This window comes from Phyllobates terribilis, unplaced genomic scaffold (genome assembly GCF_046119375.1).
Source record: "Phyllobates terribilis strain yellow unplaced genomic scaffold, ASM4611937v1 Scaffold_1__5_contigs__length_1240528914, whole genome shotgun sequence".
Classification (NCBI taxonomy): domain Eukaryota; kingdom Metazoa; phylum Chordata; class Amphibia; order Anura; family Dendrobatidae; genus Phyllobates; species Phyllobates terribilis.
Window position 1 is genome coordinate 1,080,195,740 of NW_027362761.1, and position 16,979 is coordinate 1,080,212,718.

The 16,979-nt window shown below is 39.1% G+C and overlaps 1 protein-coding gene across 1 annotated transcript in view; it reads right to left on the bottom strand.

Moving 5' to 3' along the window:
* Nucleotides 1-721: 721 nt before the first annotated feature.
* The window catches only part of GABRB1 (gamma-aminobutyric acid type A receptor subunit beta1), a 981,567-nt gene continuing 965,309 nt past the window's right edge, over nucleotides 722-16,979 (bottom strand). The window contains exon 9 of the mRNA XM_073645540.1: nucleotides 722-9,612. Within this exon, the coding sequence (XP_073501641.1) occupies nucleotides 9,265-9,612 (348 nt within the window). The 3' untranslated portion in view covers nucleotides 722-9,264. The remainder of the gene's footprint in view (nucleotides 9,613-16,979) is intronic.

The following is a 16,979-nucleotide window of genomic DNA, read 5'->3' on the forward strand; positions in this document are numbered from 1 at the left end:
GGGTGGTCTGAGTTTCTGCCACTTGCTGAATTTGCTCTGAACAATCATACATCTTCTTCTGCTGGTTGTTCGCCTTTTTTTTGTTGTTCTGGGAGACATCCGTCGTTTGGGTCGTTCTCCAAGTTGGGATCTGCCGTGCCTGAGGAGGAGAATTTTTCCGGTGATTTGGAGAGAGTTTGGACGGATGTGCGTGGTAATCTTCAGGAGGCCAACAGAAAATCTAAAGACTACTTTGATAGGAAACGACAGGAGATTTTGTTCGCTGTTGGTGACATGGTTTGGTTGTCCTCTAGGAATCTGCGGTTGAGGATTCCTTCTAAGAAATTGGGTCCCAAGTTTGTAGGGCCCTTTAAGGTGCTTCAGGTTGTCAACCAATCTGCTGTTAGGTTGGAGGTTCCTACCTCCTGGAGAATTAATCCGGTATTTCATGTCTCTCTGTTAAAAAAAAGCTGTTGTGTCGGAGGGTGACGCCTCTGCCTCTGTTCCTCCGGTGGTGGAGGACGGGGAATATGAAATTTCTCGCATCCTTAACTCTAGACGGTATAGAGGTAGTTTGCAGTATCTTGTGGCCTGGAAAGGTTTCAGACCCGAGGATAACTCTTGGGTGAGGTCAGATGATGTTTCCGCGTCCAGACTTATCAGAGCGTTTCACAGGAGATTTCCTGATAAGCCTGGTCCTAGGGGATCCGGAGGATCCTCTTAGAAGGGGGGGTACTGTTAGAACCTTGCTCTTAGGTTTTTTCCTTTGCTGGTCACATGACCTTGTTGGCCTATTTAATCCTGCTCCGCCCTTCTGGCTTTGCTGGACTTCATTGTATAACTACTTTCTAGCTAGCCTGTGCTCTGTATCTAACTCTGTTAGTTTGCTTGGTCTACGGACCTCTATGTTCTATATATTTTGTTTGTTCGTCTGTCTGCTACTATTTCTGTTAGGAGGTGTCCCATTTTCCTCCCAGTCCTTAGTACTTGTAGGGATTCCTTCCCCACATCTATAGGTCTCCGTACAGACTAGCTTAGGACTTTAGCAGGTCTGATCGCAGGATCAGGTTCCCTGTTACATCGTAGGGATTCAGCTGAGTTCTATCGTAGGGACAGATCTCCTCTCTTTCCTTAGCTCTGGTAGCAGAACATAACAATAAGAGGTTTGAAAAAAACAAACCCAGACCAGAGTAAAAATTGCTAAATTTCAGGATATTATTGTAGATAATAATAAAAAAAATTACTCACAAAAGTTATTTTAAGAAAAGTCATAAGTTAAACAATATTTAATGTTTTGGCCACAAATCAATTTGGACCAGAGCAACAGGACCAGAGTCGTAGATATTAGAGATGAGCGGATCAGGTAAGATTAGAATTTGCCTGTTCGTGTGGATTTTCCTGGGAAATTTGATTCACAGAGAAGTTATTCTCCATGAATTTAACACCCCTTATTATGCTCTAGACTCCAGGGGCTATTAAATGTAATACGTAAAAATAAAGAAAACTCTAATACTTACCTCACTGCTTACCTCTCTTTAGCCCTCCGCTCCTCACCGTCACCCATCAGGTCCTTCTCACATCTTCTGATTCTCTCCTCTTGCACTGAAATCCCAGGTCTCTCATGAGAGCTTCCGACTCTGATAAGGTCCGGAAGGGTTCAGCACAAGTGCGTGCAAGTTCACGACATCATGAGGTCACAACGTGCTCACTATGTGAATCCCGGGGATTTCAGTGCAAGAGGCAGAGATCAGAAGATGCAACGGGGACCTGGGGCAGAAGACTTGAGTAGTGAGGTGAGTTTTATTTTTAGATATTATGTTTATTATGCTTTGGGGTCTAGAAGATACAACGTAGACCAGAAGGGTGACAGTGAGGAGCGGAGTGGTCGCGGAGGTGAGTAGTGAGGTGAATATAGGAATTTTACTTTATTTCTGCATATTATGTTTATCATGCTTTGGGGTCTAGAAGATACAACGTGGACCAGAAGGGTGACAGTGAGGAGCGGAGTGGTCGGGGAGGTGAGTAGTGAGGTGAATATAGGAATTTTACTTTATTTCTGCATATTATGTTTATCATGCTTTGGGGTCTAGAAGATACAACGTGGACCAGAAGGGTGACAGTGAGGAGCGGAGTGGTCGGAGAGGTGAGAAGTAAAGTGTATGTATAAGGATTTTTTTTTTTTTTTTTATGGCCCTTTACTGTTCATCGGCTGCCATTTTGCTGAATCCTCGCTGAAAGGAATTACAATTTTTTTTTTTAGAAGATTGAAGTCAACTCGAATTTATACGCTCATCTCTAGTAGATATCTTAGACAAATGTGCTGGATTGCCAAACTGTCTAAGCCGTCAGTAGAGCAGTGAATATATATTTGTTCTCTAAACTATAAGTGTTGAAATAAATGTGCTAAAGACTACAGGATATGGATATTGGTCTGGCTGCTGTGTGTCACATAGACTATTCCCCACCGCTGCTATGAGGTCTCTGACAGCACTGAATTTGTGCTTTATATCACTTCTCTAATCAGTGACCTTTACAACAGCTGCAGCATTGTGTCTGCGGGACTCTTATTCATATGACACATCCACAGAGCGAAATCTATGGTGCTGGGAATATGGCACTCTATTAATCTTCATACTGTACTTCCTTTTACTGTCTAGTTTTAAGAATAAAACCATAAAATCCCTAGAATTTGCTGAGTTTTTTTGTTTTTTTATGGTAAGGTGACAAGGGCACATCCTAAGGATCACTTAAGACTTGCATTTACAGACAATTAGAGATTTGGATTCTTATACTTCTAGGATTCATTGTTGCTTCCCCCCTAAAATCCACAATGTAATGCAGTACCAGCTAAAAATTTCATCTGCATGTTGTGGATATTTTCCATTCGTAAATTCATCTGTGAATATTACACAGAAAATTGGCATCAAATCTACTATGTGTACAGATACTCTAAAGAAAAACCTGAAGACTGCACCAAAATATAACCTTGTTCACACAGTGCATGGAAGTTGTACATAATTAGATAAACATTACTGTTTTATTTCCCTTCAAAAATAGCACCACACTTGTCCACTGGTCATCTCTGGTATTGCATCTCACTTCCATTAATTTCAGTGGAACTGATCTTACAATATCAGACCCAACCCATGGTCAGGGTTGGTTCCGTTTCAATAAGAAAGCAAGCATTCTTTTCTAATCCTAGACAACCTCTTTAAGCCATAGAGTGACTTGGGTTGAAAAATAAGAACGATGTAAATTATTTCTGCAAAAGGTTAGGTTAACATTTTTATAGCATTCATTTTTAATTATCCAAATTGTAGTTTTTTTTTCTCCATAAAATGAGGCAAGCATATATTACTAAAATAGAGATTGATGTAATGTAATACTATGTAATCAATTTACTTTTAATTGAAAGTTTCATCAATGTATAGTTTTATTACCACTTCTGATACATACGAGTAAATATTATATTATGCATCATTACATTTTTATATTATTACATTACACTTACCCATACTCTATTAATATTAGGACTATTAGTTACAATACAATGCACGTAATAATGCATTATATACTTTATTTAATTTCTGGATTTTTTGTTAATTATAGCAGATTTATTACAATTAGAGAACAATCGTCAGAATTTAAAACAGCCCTGACCGTGTATTAGCGGGGCGCAGAGATAGCCCGGGTGCCAAAATGTCCCTCTGCCATATATAAATGACACATGGTAGTTGCAGCCCCTTACAGATATTGTGATCTAGAACCACCCATTTTCTAGAGCTTTTGTTTTTTAGGTTTTTTCATACTACAGTATGCTATATGTCACTTGTCTAGGTAGGTAGTTTTTTTCATTGTAAGAAATGGGGAAGGAGTTGTTAATATATGCATACAAACTGTGATTGTTGTTTTCCATAGAAGCATTTCTAGAATTATTTTACCCTAATAAAAAAAATGAAACAATCTCTGCAAAATGATAATTACTACATGGAAAAAAAGATAGAGAAGAGCGCTTTTCTGAGTGTAGTAAATCAGTAATAGGGAAGCCTCTCACTTGCTCTTTGACAGACACTCCTAAAAAGAAATAAGTGGATAAATCACCGGGATTGTATTAAAAACAAAACATGTTTCAGCTGTATCCAGCCTTCCTCAGGTGACTTTTTTTGTCTCAGACACCTGAGGAAGGCTGGGTCCAGCCGAAACGCGTTGTGTTTTTCATTATTTTTTTTCATCAATCTCAGTGTTTTATCCAGTGTTTTCTTTTTGGGAGCATCTGTCACCTGGATCTTCTTATAGCAAAATGATAAAATATGTTGTTTGACCTAGGTGTTATCTGTTTGGTCTTGTAGTGGCATTGTGCTGCACCAACTGTAAAATGTCAGCTTTGCCTAAAATGGATTGGATTTTTATCTCTCCATGATCAATGTACATGTTTTCCTTATTTCCTATTTGTGTGGAGGGTTACTGATTTTTTTTTTTTTTATGTTGAGATCACAATCTGGGTTTCAATACTGCATGTGACTTGCAAATTGTCATTGAAGAATCCGTACCAAAAATTTGCAGCAACGTACAGTGCAATGTATATGAAAAGCATCTTATAAAAAAACTCATTTAAATGCAGTCGACAAATTTGCAATGGAAATGGTTAAAATTATGGCGACACTCAAAGCAATGTCCATAGTTATGGTTTTGCTATGTGTAGCGCACAACTGATTCATTATTTGAGTAAATAACTACAGAGGAAAAATCAGGCTGGGACACGGGGTAGGCAAAATAGGCAATTGCCTAGGATGCCATGGTGGGGAGAAAATTAAATTATCAAAAAAATCCTCTACTATTTCTTTTAACAGTAAATAGAATTGTTTATGCTGTGAAGCCAAAAAATTGTCTATGTGGCTTCTTGTAGATGACAATGAAGATTTTGGGGTTCACATATATATTTTTGAGGTGCAGCAATCCAGGACAAGGCTGTAGGAATAATTCTAAACTGAATGCGGTACCAATCATTATAAGATATATAAACAAAAGTAGAAAATTTGTGAAATCAGTCATTTACAATCTACCATTGGGCAGTATTAGGTATTAGATACCAGCTTTGTTAAAGTTGTAAAATCTTCAGTACGAGTACTGATGGTGTATACATTAGGCACATATGTTCCTACTGTATAGCAAACACATTTGCAATTTAAATGTGTGTCAGTGACCCTGCAATATATTGGCACCATGTACATATTAAAAAATAACAAATAACTGTAACCCTAATTTCAGCTCAAATTTGCCACAATTGGCCTTTATGTCTCACTGATAAAAACAAATATATAAAAACGAGTTTTCTCTTGACTATATTACATTTTTACATTTTATATGTATGGGAAATGTGGCACCAATGATATAAAAGAAAGTCTACACACCTTTAGTAAAATTACAGGCTCTCACATAAGAGCCAAAAAACAAGACATATCTGTTAAAACCTTTATCCAATGATAAAGTGACTTGACAACCAATAAAACTCAAGAGTAAAACAAATGTATGGTGGGTTTTTCTTATTAGGAAAAATGTTAGTTAAAATAAAAAAATATCCCTCTATTGGTGCATACAGTATTTGTGCACAAGGCTTACTAAATTTATTTATTGGGGAAATATTTTGGCTGTATTGCAGTTTTTCGAATAACTCTTTGTGAACTTTGCACCCATGGACTTCACACTTAAAAAATAAGTCATTTCAGAGGTCATTTTAGGACATATCCATTGAGGCCGTCCATTAGGTATTCCATGTCAGAGAAATCTGGACTTTGACAAAAACAATACAAGACTTTGGCTTCACTTCTCTTAGCCACTTTTCTGAATTGGACTTGCTTTGGGTTCTTGTAAATTCTAAAGGTGAAATTTCTATTAATTTTTTATTTTCTAAGAACAGTAATCCAAGTTGAAGACAAACAGCCCCAAAGTATGTTGCAGACACCATTAGTTATGTGTGCTTTGTGTTTTGATTTTATTTTGTCTCAGTGCCAAACTTGTCATTTATAACTAAAGAAGCTCTCCCAATCTTTTTTTTAAACCTGTATTAATGTATATGTGGTGTAGTGTAAGTGCAGTCATATACTCTCAGATCGCCATGTTCCCCGGTTTCCAGGGCAGATCTGGTCCTCTTCTCACTCATGTGGCTTCTGTTCTGACTTGCCGTCTCACACAGTGGTCTATGTTGGAGCCAGAAGTCACTTATACTGTGTATGGAGAGTGAGAACAGGCTCCATCGGCCTAAATTGTAAAAGCGGCTTCCAGTTCACACATAGAGCCCTCGGTGATCCGGCAAGTCGGAGTAGAAGTCATTTGAATGAGAAGAGGACCAGAGCTGAACTGGAAACTGGGGAAGATGGCGATCGGTAAATATATTACCGCACTTATACTATAGTAAACTAATATTTACACCGGTTTAGGAAATTAAAAAAAGATAGGGAGTATTTTTTAAGACTAAAAGTTCAGCCTTGGTGTCATTCCAACATTTTTATGTAGTTGAAGACACTTATTTACAAAATTTGGTTGGGTTTGATGTATTTTCTTGAAGGAAATGATTTATGACCACACTACGTTATCTTGATGTCACAGGTACATGAAAAAAAAAGTTTGGCACAGAATACCAAATTACCACCACAAATCTCTATGGCCCTCATTATAGAGCTATACAAGATTATACCTTGTTTTGTCCAACATCATGAATATTATTGATTAACTTTTAAGAAATTCTACTGCCTCATCATACAGGTCTGTGAACACTGAGTTTTTTGTATGTCTATCCATTTTCCCTAAAGTTTTTTGCTATCACTTGATCTTTCTTTTTAGTTGCAAGGTCACCTGAAGACTGTGACTTTTTACTTGTTAAAAAAAATCCAAAATTTTTTGTCATATTGATCATTATTTGTAGGGATAGGTATATTCTCATTTCTGACAAGGTGGGATTGAGTTGAGGTACTAGTGCTGTTAAAAAGGAATTCCCTCTCCCATAGAGTTAATGTGGTTTTTGGGATTGACAGAAATTTGGCTAAAATAAAAAAAATGGCATTTAATATAAAAACCATTATCTACCTGAAAAATCCTATGTTTCCCTAATGCAGTTGATCTATGGTCCCCCCTCCATTCTCCGTTTACTTACTAGCATCAATCAAATGCCTTCTACCCATGCCATGTACCCATGCAACCGCTGCAGACAATCACGGTCTTCAGTGATCTCATGCCAGCCACCTCTAGACCAGGGTAGAGTGCCATTACAAGGCACTAGTAGAAAGGGAATTTACCAGGCATGTAATGTTTTTTCTTATCTCCTTTCATTTACTGCCTGTAGGCCTCATTCAGAAGTTCGAATTTCATCAGTGTTTTGGATCCGAGTTTCATCAGTGATTGGTCAGTGTGTAAGATTGTACCATAAGTGTGTCACAGGTGATTTTCTGGTATGAAAAAAAAATACACTGTCAAGCTTCTCCTATACATTACAATGTTGATCAAGGACAACACATGGACTGCAAACTGATGCTATCCATTTGCTTTCCGTGATTTTTTACGAATCCATAGACTTGTATGGGTAGTGGTGATTCGTGACTCCAGTCATAAACAGACACGTGTGCGTGATTTTTTTGCAGACATACGGAATAGCACCATAGACGTTAACGTGTACATGTTCTATCCATGAAAAACATGAATAGAACATGTACATGAAAAATGAACGTCTGAATGAGGCCTTAGCCAACCTTTTATCAACTCCTAAAAACCTTTTTAATACAGGATCAACATTGAAGTTATCACACAAATAGTGTCAAATCCATCAACAACTCAACAGAAATGAAAAAAAACAGCGCTGTGAAAAATTTAAGTCGGAGCAAGCCACTTGTATCTTGATCAACCAGTCTCGCCAACAATCCATAAAGAAGAGGGGCAGCCCTCCAATATTGAAGAAAGTTTTTTACATTCACCTGTTGTTGCAACATTTCAACGTTTCCTGAAATCTTTTTCAAGCCTGAAATATTTGGCAACAATGAGTGAAGAAAAAGAACACTTTGAGCAGAGCAGCCGGTCTTCTTTTTGGATACCCTACACCGATTTCTAAAATCAAGAATATATTCTGTGCAGACAACCGGTAATAATGCAATTGTTGGATTGTGGTAATAAGTAATTCGTTGGTGTGAAATGGTATATAAAAAAAATCTGCGTGGGAAAACATTAATTAAGAGAGTTTTTTATCTTGCTTTATAAAGGGCCCTTGTGATCAGGAATGAAAATCTTCAGGAATTATGCCAGCTGTGGCTACCATCAACTATTCTCTCCTTTCTTCACCGGACCACAACAAGCTTGGAAAATTCTACTCTTTTCCATAACTTGTTGTTTTCATTTAAGGCTGTCAGAACGTACAATTAAAGCTCCAACACGGCTATGCTACAACCCTGTAAGTACACCAATATATTGGAGATATTTATGGGATAGACTCAAAAATACACATTTTCCTTGGGTGCCAAAACTAATGATCCCATAACTCATTGTTAACTCTATTAGTTGTTTTATCATTTTGAGAGCTCTTTGGGGTTTTTTACAGCGTGCCGCGATGGCATTTCCGTTATTGAAACTTACTTTGTCACTCAAAGAGTTTAAAGGGGTTTTGGCAGTGAACATTCATTTTTTTAGCATAGAATAGATTCCCTTCAACGTTAGATAACGAACCTATGTAAGATAAGTTTATACCCTTCGTATGTTACCTGGCATATTATATTGACCATGACAATGATATGTCCTTGCATTTGGTGTCCAATTACCAAAAGTGTTGACATGTAGCTGTAAACCTCAACTTGACTTTAATGGCATTTTCTGTATTCATAAAAAACAATGACTTGATGTGTAAAAAAGGCTTTTCAGATAAATCTATTGAAAGTATAAAATGTGTGCAGACTGGTGTCCTAATCTCTTCTCCGCAACGTGTTGCTGAGATTTTCATTTTTGCAGCCAAGAGGTTAGGACTGAAAACACAATGTTTAATATATGTATAAAGCTTTTTCTCACCATAATGTATTGGAGTCATTTCTGTCTTCCAGTTGAGAAGACAACAAATTATTTTCAGTAAAAGCTAAGATCTTGCTTTCTAAAGAACCTACCGGTTGAAAATTAAATGTAGTGTGCAAACACTAAAATCATTTTAATGGCTGAATATCTTACCTTGAATTTGCAGCACTATTGCTAATGCAGTCCCTTCAGGATCAGAAAAATAGAACTAATGTCTTCAAAAGGGTGATCTAACTGCACAAGTTAGTGTACATAATAGAGCCAATACACAACATTAAAGAAAGTAAATGCAACAGGGAATATCATTCTCGACCATCTGTCTATACCATTGACATCAGTCAAATCAGGAATTTTAATTTTCATTTGGGAGGCGCTTCTCCTTAAGCGCCCTTTTTTGTGAACTATGTGCCTATCCAGAGTGCTTCTGCTGTACATATCTCTATTGGCCATTGGCTTGCGATACTGGATGCTTGCACTGTCGTAGGAGAACATGGTGGCTCGCGGATCAATGGTACTAGTTAAGACTTCTGACCCACTGACTTCATTTCGGATCTCGAGAGTTGTGAGCAGAATGTTTCCATGTGAATCAACCTGCGAATAAACAAGTAATCAATCTTTATAGAAAAGCATTTAATATATTGATGCATGCTATTCTATTCTTGCTTTTCCAAAACATTCATCGAACAATACTTCATAAATCTAATTACACATTACATAGCAAAACATTATTGTAATTTCATGACACTAATTTACCTTATATGTTCATAAACTTCAATTCGTAATAGAACAAAAAAATAAAATGAGCAATACTCCCCTGCATCGATCCCCCGTAGCTCTTATATTGACACTTACCATGTCCCAAATGGATTCCATGTCAACACACCAGAAGTGATCTGAAATGCTCACTTAGCTAGGCTCTGGCTGAGCCAGGTCCCCTCTGTGAACGGTGATTAGTTGAATCTAACATTTGCTGTGTAACAAGATGAGACCAGCAGCGACCAGCTAAATATTGGAATGGCAGCTTTGGGAGATTGATAAGGGTGAATATTATTTCTTTTCTTTTTTTTTTTTTTAACAGCATAACTGTGTGTGTATCTAAATGCAGTAGAGCTATGAGTGTGGGTTTGCGTTAGTGCTGATAAGGTGGGGGATTTAAATATCCTGCTTCATGAAAGACCAAGTATCATACACTACAAGTCATTTGCCTATTAGAATAGCTACAAAAGTTGAGGAATGCCAAACATCTGTAAAGGCTTGAAGACTCAAAAAGGAGGATTCTTTAACGCATATGCAGTGTGATGTACAGAAGACTTCATTAAAATAAACTACTAGTGACTACAGTTCCTTGGGAACAGCAAAAAATATATATTTTTGCGATTTCAAACTTTGAATGCTAGGGTACTTTTTAGTAGTTCTCCTTAAAAATGTTTTATTAGGCTATACCCCATTAACAGAGTTCCCGCTCTGTGTCCTCATTCACCTATACTCTTGATCCCATAACTTGTAATCTTGTCTCTGTTTTCATTGCTGTCTTACATCACTTTTCCCATTCTTAGCCAGACTGTTGGAATGATATACTGAATCTGACCTGTGTAACACTCTCTCTTCCTTTTTAGATCATAATTTACAGTTTGGATTTTGACTGCACCATTACACTGAAACTAGACTCGCTAAAATAACTAATGACCAGCGAATTACTAACACTGAAGGCGACGACTGTCACTTGCTGCATTTTCTTTGAGCTTGTACCAATTTTCTGAATGGATGTATAGATTCTAGGGGCCTACAATCTGAGGTTACTTTGCAAGATTCTAACAATGACCTACAAGTCCATCCATAATCTGTCTCTCATATACATTTCCAAACTAATCTCCTGATACCTTCCCACACGTAATCTCCGGTTCTTACAAGACCTCTTTCTCTCCTCCACACTCATACGTTCCTCACCCAATTGCCTTCAAGATTTTTCCTCAGCATTCCCCATCCTCTGGATTTCAGTACCTCAACAAGTCCGATTGTCTCCTACATTTGGAACCCTCAAACATAACATGAAAACTCATCTCTTCAGGAAAGCCTACAGCCTGCAAAAACCCTGTTCCCAACTTACTACTAGCAGAGCTTCTCCAACCCCCCGACCTACCTATTCCCCAATACTCAGTAGATTGTAAGCCTATGATGGCTTTTATTTACATAGCGCCACATATTCAGCAGTACTTTACAATTCAGGGGAATTGTTAATGGTGATATGGTTCCTCATGATAAATAATTAGTCCTAAAAAACATTTTGTTGGAAGTTTTTGCTTCTTAAAGCACCACTCCAGCATTTTTTTTATTGAACCGATGGAGTGATGCTCTAAATGTAAGTCCCCTGCCCCCTGTCTTGATACTCACCTTCCACCGCCTTCATTGGTTTCCCCGCCGCTCCAGTCCGTCTCCTGTGAAAAGTGACCTGCTGGCACACTCCAGTGTATGTAAGATGGCACTGCGGGACTGGAGCGGTGTTGAAAACCGGGGAAGATGCCGGAAGGTGAGTATATCACTGGGGGCTTACACTTAAAGCACCACTCCAGCTCTGGAAAAAAAACAATGCTGGAGTGGTGCTTTAAATTGATCACAAATGCGACACTCCAAGGATGGCTTCACATACTTTCTCTGAATTGTTGACTAATGAATAAATGGGTGTAGGATTCTTTGTAGCTCCTCAGCAAGTATGGGAATATTGTTACATTATCTTCCACATTTGGCTAACAGACAACTGACAGATGTGCCTGATCCTATGAGCAGTGGGGAGAGGTACCTTCTGCAATCAATTGCCTCACAACCAGATACAAAAATACAAGATTCTACAAAGAGGAAGAATACATAATTGATTTCCTTGGATGAATCAATAGTATTCTCTATATATTTTTCATGTCTAATTACCGTATGTTACACAACTGACATAGATCTGGTTGTTGCTCCCCTCACCTAGCATGCTCCCATGTGATCGCCTACCTGGGCCTATATAAGGACTACCTAGTCACACACCTGTGCCTTGGTATTAAGACTTTTAATGTTCTTGAATCCTGTCCGCCTGCAGTCTCCAGTACCTTTGCTACCTCCTTCATAGTCTCCTGTCTGCTTGCGGTCTCTAATGCTTCTACTACCCGTTTCTCGCATGCCTTCCCTGCCTGCTGCACCGATGCTTGTGGCCCGTGTGCCCTCCTGGACCTTGGACTTGCAGGATCCACCTCACCAGGTGAGCCAAAGCACAGTATGAGACAAATTAGGATTGAAGGGAGGAATGACTGGGATTTTTTTTAAGTTTAGATTTCCTTTAATTCATAACACTCTAAGGTCAGTTTTTACTTTATTATTTGATTTAAAAACGTTCTTTTTGTACTTATGTTTTTATTGATTTGTTCACCATGGACATTTAGATTATAAGCCAAAGAAGTGAGCTATTACAAACCAGAGAAAAGCAGTGTGATATTTCCAAGTAACCTGTTATTTTCTTGGCAGGAAGAACATCTCGAGTAGGTGAAGGTGATATTTTGTCTAATAAATACTACATTGATTTTAAGAGTCAGCAGAAAGATAATAGAGATGAATGGACAATGAGTTGAAGGCTGAATTTATAGTAGAGGGTCAGGCGTACTAGCATCTCTAAAGACTGAGAAATAACTTTGGCTACAAAAAGTACTGCATTGTAAGGATAATTGCAGAAACCTACTACTGGGGGACGAAGAGAAGGACTTCAATTAACTTTAGATTTTGGCCTATCATATTTTATATCATGTTAAAAGTATTTTACACCCCTTTCTTTTGTTTAATATATATCCTCAGTCTGATATAAAAATAACATAATCATCCATCAATCCTCCATCGCTCTCCTGAACCACTGGCTAGGTCCACAGTTGTCTTCTCTCCTTCTCTTCTGGCATAGTCAGCATGTGACTGCTGCAGTCAATCAGTGACTGAATTGATGACCAACGCTCTGGTTGGGGTACCCTGTCAGTGATATGGAGAAGCACAAAGTAGGTAAGAGAATATGTGTTATTTATTATTTTTATATCACACTTGAGCCAGATATAAAATTAAATAAAGTGGTAGAAAATCCATTTAAGGTTTCATATTTCTATAGAAGTGGAACAAAATGTTATATTACACAAAGGCTATGTTCACACGTTGCGTTTTTTTCCGCAAGCAAAACCTGCTCTTTTGGCAGTAAAGAAGCTGCTTACAAAAAGCAGGTTTTACTCATTTTTTGCTGCGTTTTTTTGCTGCGTTTTTGTTGGGTACATTTGTCTCTTGTGAATGCTGATAAAGTTTAGCGGCCCTCAAAAAAATATAATGCAACTTCCTGCTTATTCTGCACCAAAAACGCAGCAAAATCTGATACCTGCATTTTTGCTGCGGTTTTGCAGTTACTCATTGCTTTCTATGGGCGAAAAAAAGCTGCAAAAACTCAGCAAAAACTGCTGAATGAAGTGACATGCTGCAGTTTGCAAAAATGCAGCAGTTTTCCAATTCAGTCAGGAAAAAAAACAATGTGTGCGCATGAGATTTCTGAAATCTTATAGCTTTTGCTGGTACTGTAAAACAGCTTAAAATTTGTATAAAAAAGCACAACCAAAAAACGCAGCAAAAACGCAACATCTGAACATAGCCAAAACATAATTTTTCAGGGTAAGCTAAAGGACATTGCGCTATATAAGAGTTCCAATATTTCTTAACCATCTATCTGGTTCTAATGATGCCTCTGGATGTCTCATTCAATGTGACTGATACTGAGACAAAGGGGCTGGCTTGACTTATGAAATGGCTGAGGCCAATAGCCAAGCTCTTTATCATGTGCCAACACACAAAGTGTTTGGGAGCTCTGTGAATGTAGAAATGGAACTACTGGGAGACAGATAGGAGATTCAAAATTTGGAAAAAGGGACAAATTAATGTATACTATTAATTCAATTATTTTCTATTTTCAAAACATAACATTCTATGTCCCTGGACAACCACTTTAATACAGCCTGAATTAGTTATGATGCACAACAATGTTTTTTCTTTGCTTAATTGCTTAGAGGGGTATGCTCAAGTTCTTTAATTGCTTTAATTAGTTAGACTGCATGAAAATAAGCAAGTTTGCAATTGACTTGTTTTTTCTATGTGCTGTCAGTCTTCTGCAATGACAGCTTTTATCTTTTGTAGTGTACAGCTTGTTTCCATGGAGCTTGGCCTCCAGATCCTTTCAAGAATGCACAATAGTTACATTCCTGGAGAGGGGTTAACTCTTAACATCTCAGTCAGTCCATTGATTTCTATATAACAATTAGCAGCTCACCTCTCTCCTCCTCCTTCTCAGCTCCTGACAAGTGCTTTTATAATTCTTGAAGAAACAAGGTATTTAATATGCAATGTGCTCGCCTCCTTGTTAGCCCACGGTCCAGTTACAGACCTGCAATTTCAATAATACAGTACATTCTAGACTATCCTGGAAACTGGTGCCTAGGATCAGGCATATAAAAGATGGACAAAAAAAATAAGTATTCGCATGTGGGGATTAGCCTGAGCTGAATGTGATCCATAAACCTCTCCTACCCTCAAGGAAACAGAAGAACAACTTTAAACAGAAACGGTTAGGTATTTCTGTGTTTTTTCTGTTTTCTCTTTATAGCTGTTTTGCTTATTTGTGTGTCACTTTATTTTTATATTTTTATACCTTTCCGTGTAAGAACTGTATTTTTTATATTAAATTTAAACTTTAATAAGTTTGGTCCCTATATGCGCTAAATAATCCATATATTTTCAGAGAGTGTGTGGCCTTTTACCTATCGGACAATAGTATATATTTCAGAGATGCCTCACTTTGTGTGTTGAGATGAGTGTTGGCAGCGTGTTGTGTATCTGGAATTTGTGGAGTGTGTCAGGGTCTGGTTTATACTCACTTTGCAGCCTATAACTTAGGTTGAGTGCAAGATTGAGTGATATGAGATAAAATAACCTTTGCAGTCACAACGCACGTCAAGTGCTAAGACCTGTGTACGTGACAGTATCCATGCATCCTTTTGTGAGAAAATGGTTCTGTAGAACTAAGTGAGGAAAATTCTCAATGACAAAAGATTGGCTTCTTTTTTGTGTTTGGATTCTCTGCATTCTTTTTACTCTTAGCAGTGGAGGATAAAAAAAAACTCCTACAAAATTACACAGCAACTGTATATTAGAATATTTTCAAATAAACTTATTGGTATACCATGAGAAAAATTCCAGAAGAAAAGGGGAGGACAGTCACACAAACTAAATAGGGTGGCAAATATAATCCCACCAAGGACAACATCTGCGAGGAGTTTGTATGTTCTCCCCTTGTATGTGTGGGTTTCCTCCCGGTTCTCCGGTTTCCTCCCACACTCCAAAAACATACTGATAGGGAATGTAGATTGTGAGCCCCAATGGGGACAGTGATGATAATGTCTACAAAGTGGTGTGGAATTAATAGCGCTATATAAGTGAGTAAAATAAATATTGTTCGGTACTACGAGTATATATACATTGCGCGGAAGGAATATACCACACCAGTACAAGAATCAATACAACATGGACAAATGTTCATAAGAATGAGAGATTATTTGCAGTATAACAGCTGGACCTCAATGTATGTGACGCGCCCCTGGGCCTGCTGTGTCGCGCAGCGTCTCGTGCACGGGGGCTTACCCGGAACCGGATCAGATGAGGGTTGTAGTCTCCGAGTGGCGGGGACCCGGTCCGTGCCCAGGGAGTCAGACTCAGTGTGTGGCAGTCTTGATAGATGTTATTTGAGTGTCGACTACGCCACCCGTTGATTTGCAGCTATGGAGCTGCCGCTGCAGGGCAGACCGCTGAGGCCGGTGTAGAATTGTGCAGCGTGATAGTATAACCCCCAACGGGAGGGGTATGGCCTCAGGGCAGCCGACGTGGAAGATGGGGGTAGCAGGAACCACTCAGAGACGGTGCGGTGTAATTCAGGGTCTTTACTGGTAACAACGATAGACCCTCCTGGAGTACTTGCTAGCGAACGGGGCCTGGTCAGTCCTTGAGCAGATGGGATCTCCCCTGGCCAGGCGGAGTTGTAGGCCTCCCAAACTGACTGTACTCTTCTGGCTACCTTGCTAGAAGCGGATATAAGTAGCCCACGTCCCTGAGTGTACTGTGTGGTGCTCACCCGTATGGCCGGTGACTCGGGGCCTTCTATTGGCTTCCGCTCCACGATGGCGGTGCTGGTCCCACACGTGTGACCATGCCTTCGGGTTTCTGGGCCTGAGGACCTGAAATCCCCTGCCGGTCGGCTTCTGCTGCTGGGTAAGAGTTAGTCCCCACAGCCTCGGACGCCGGGTCCGGTAAGAAAGCTTCTCAGTCAGGGCAAGCTCTGCAGCTGCCAGCCCCTGACTCGTAGTAGTATTGCTCCCACTGAGCTCCTGCTGTTTCTTCCTATGACTGTCTCTTGTCTCTACTCTCCTTGACTCCTAACCCTGCTTCAGACCCGGGTTTATATAGGGGAAGTTCTTCCCCTCCCAAGACTGGGCAGGAGGTGTGGCATGCACAGGATCCCTGACCAAAGGACCTCCCACCTGCTCTCAGACATAACATCTCTATCACTGTGGCAACCAGACCCCTGGGGTGTCACATTTCCCCCTAGTGAAATTTAGTACTCCGGGACTAAACATATTTTAGAAAAACATAACAAGATAAAAACAATAATAATACAATAAGAAAAACATATAAAGATGGTTACGGCATGTCCGTAACCGGGTGCAGTCTTTGAAGAAAAGCAAGGTGTCCATTTCACCAAAACAGGGAGACGTAACCAGGTAGGGGTTTGTCCTACCCCGAGTCCTTAACAGTCTTTAGTCCGTCCTGGGTTACGCTCCAACTATGTACAAGGATTCCCGGTAAATCCGCCAAGGACTCCTACAAATAACTAGAAACACAAAATTATACACAAGCAA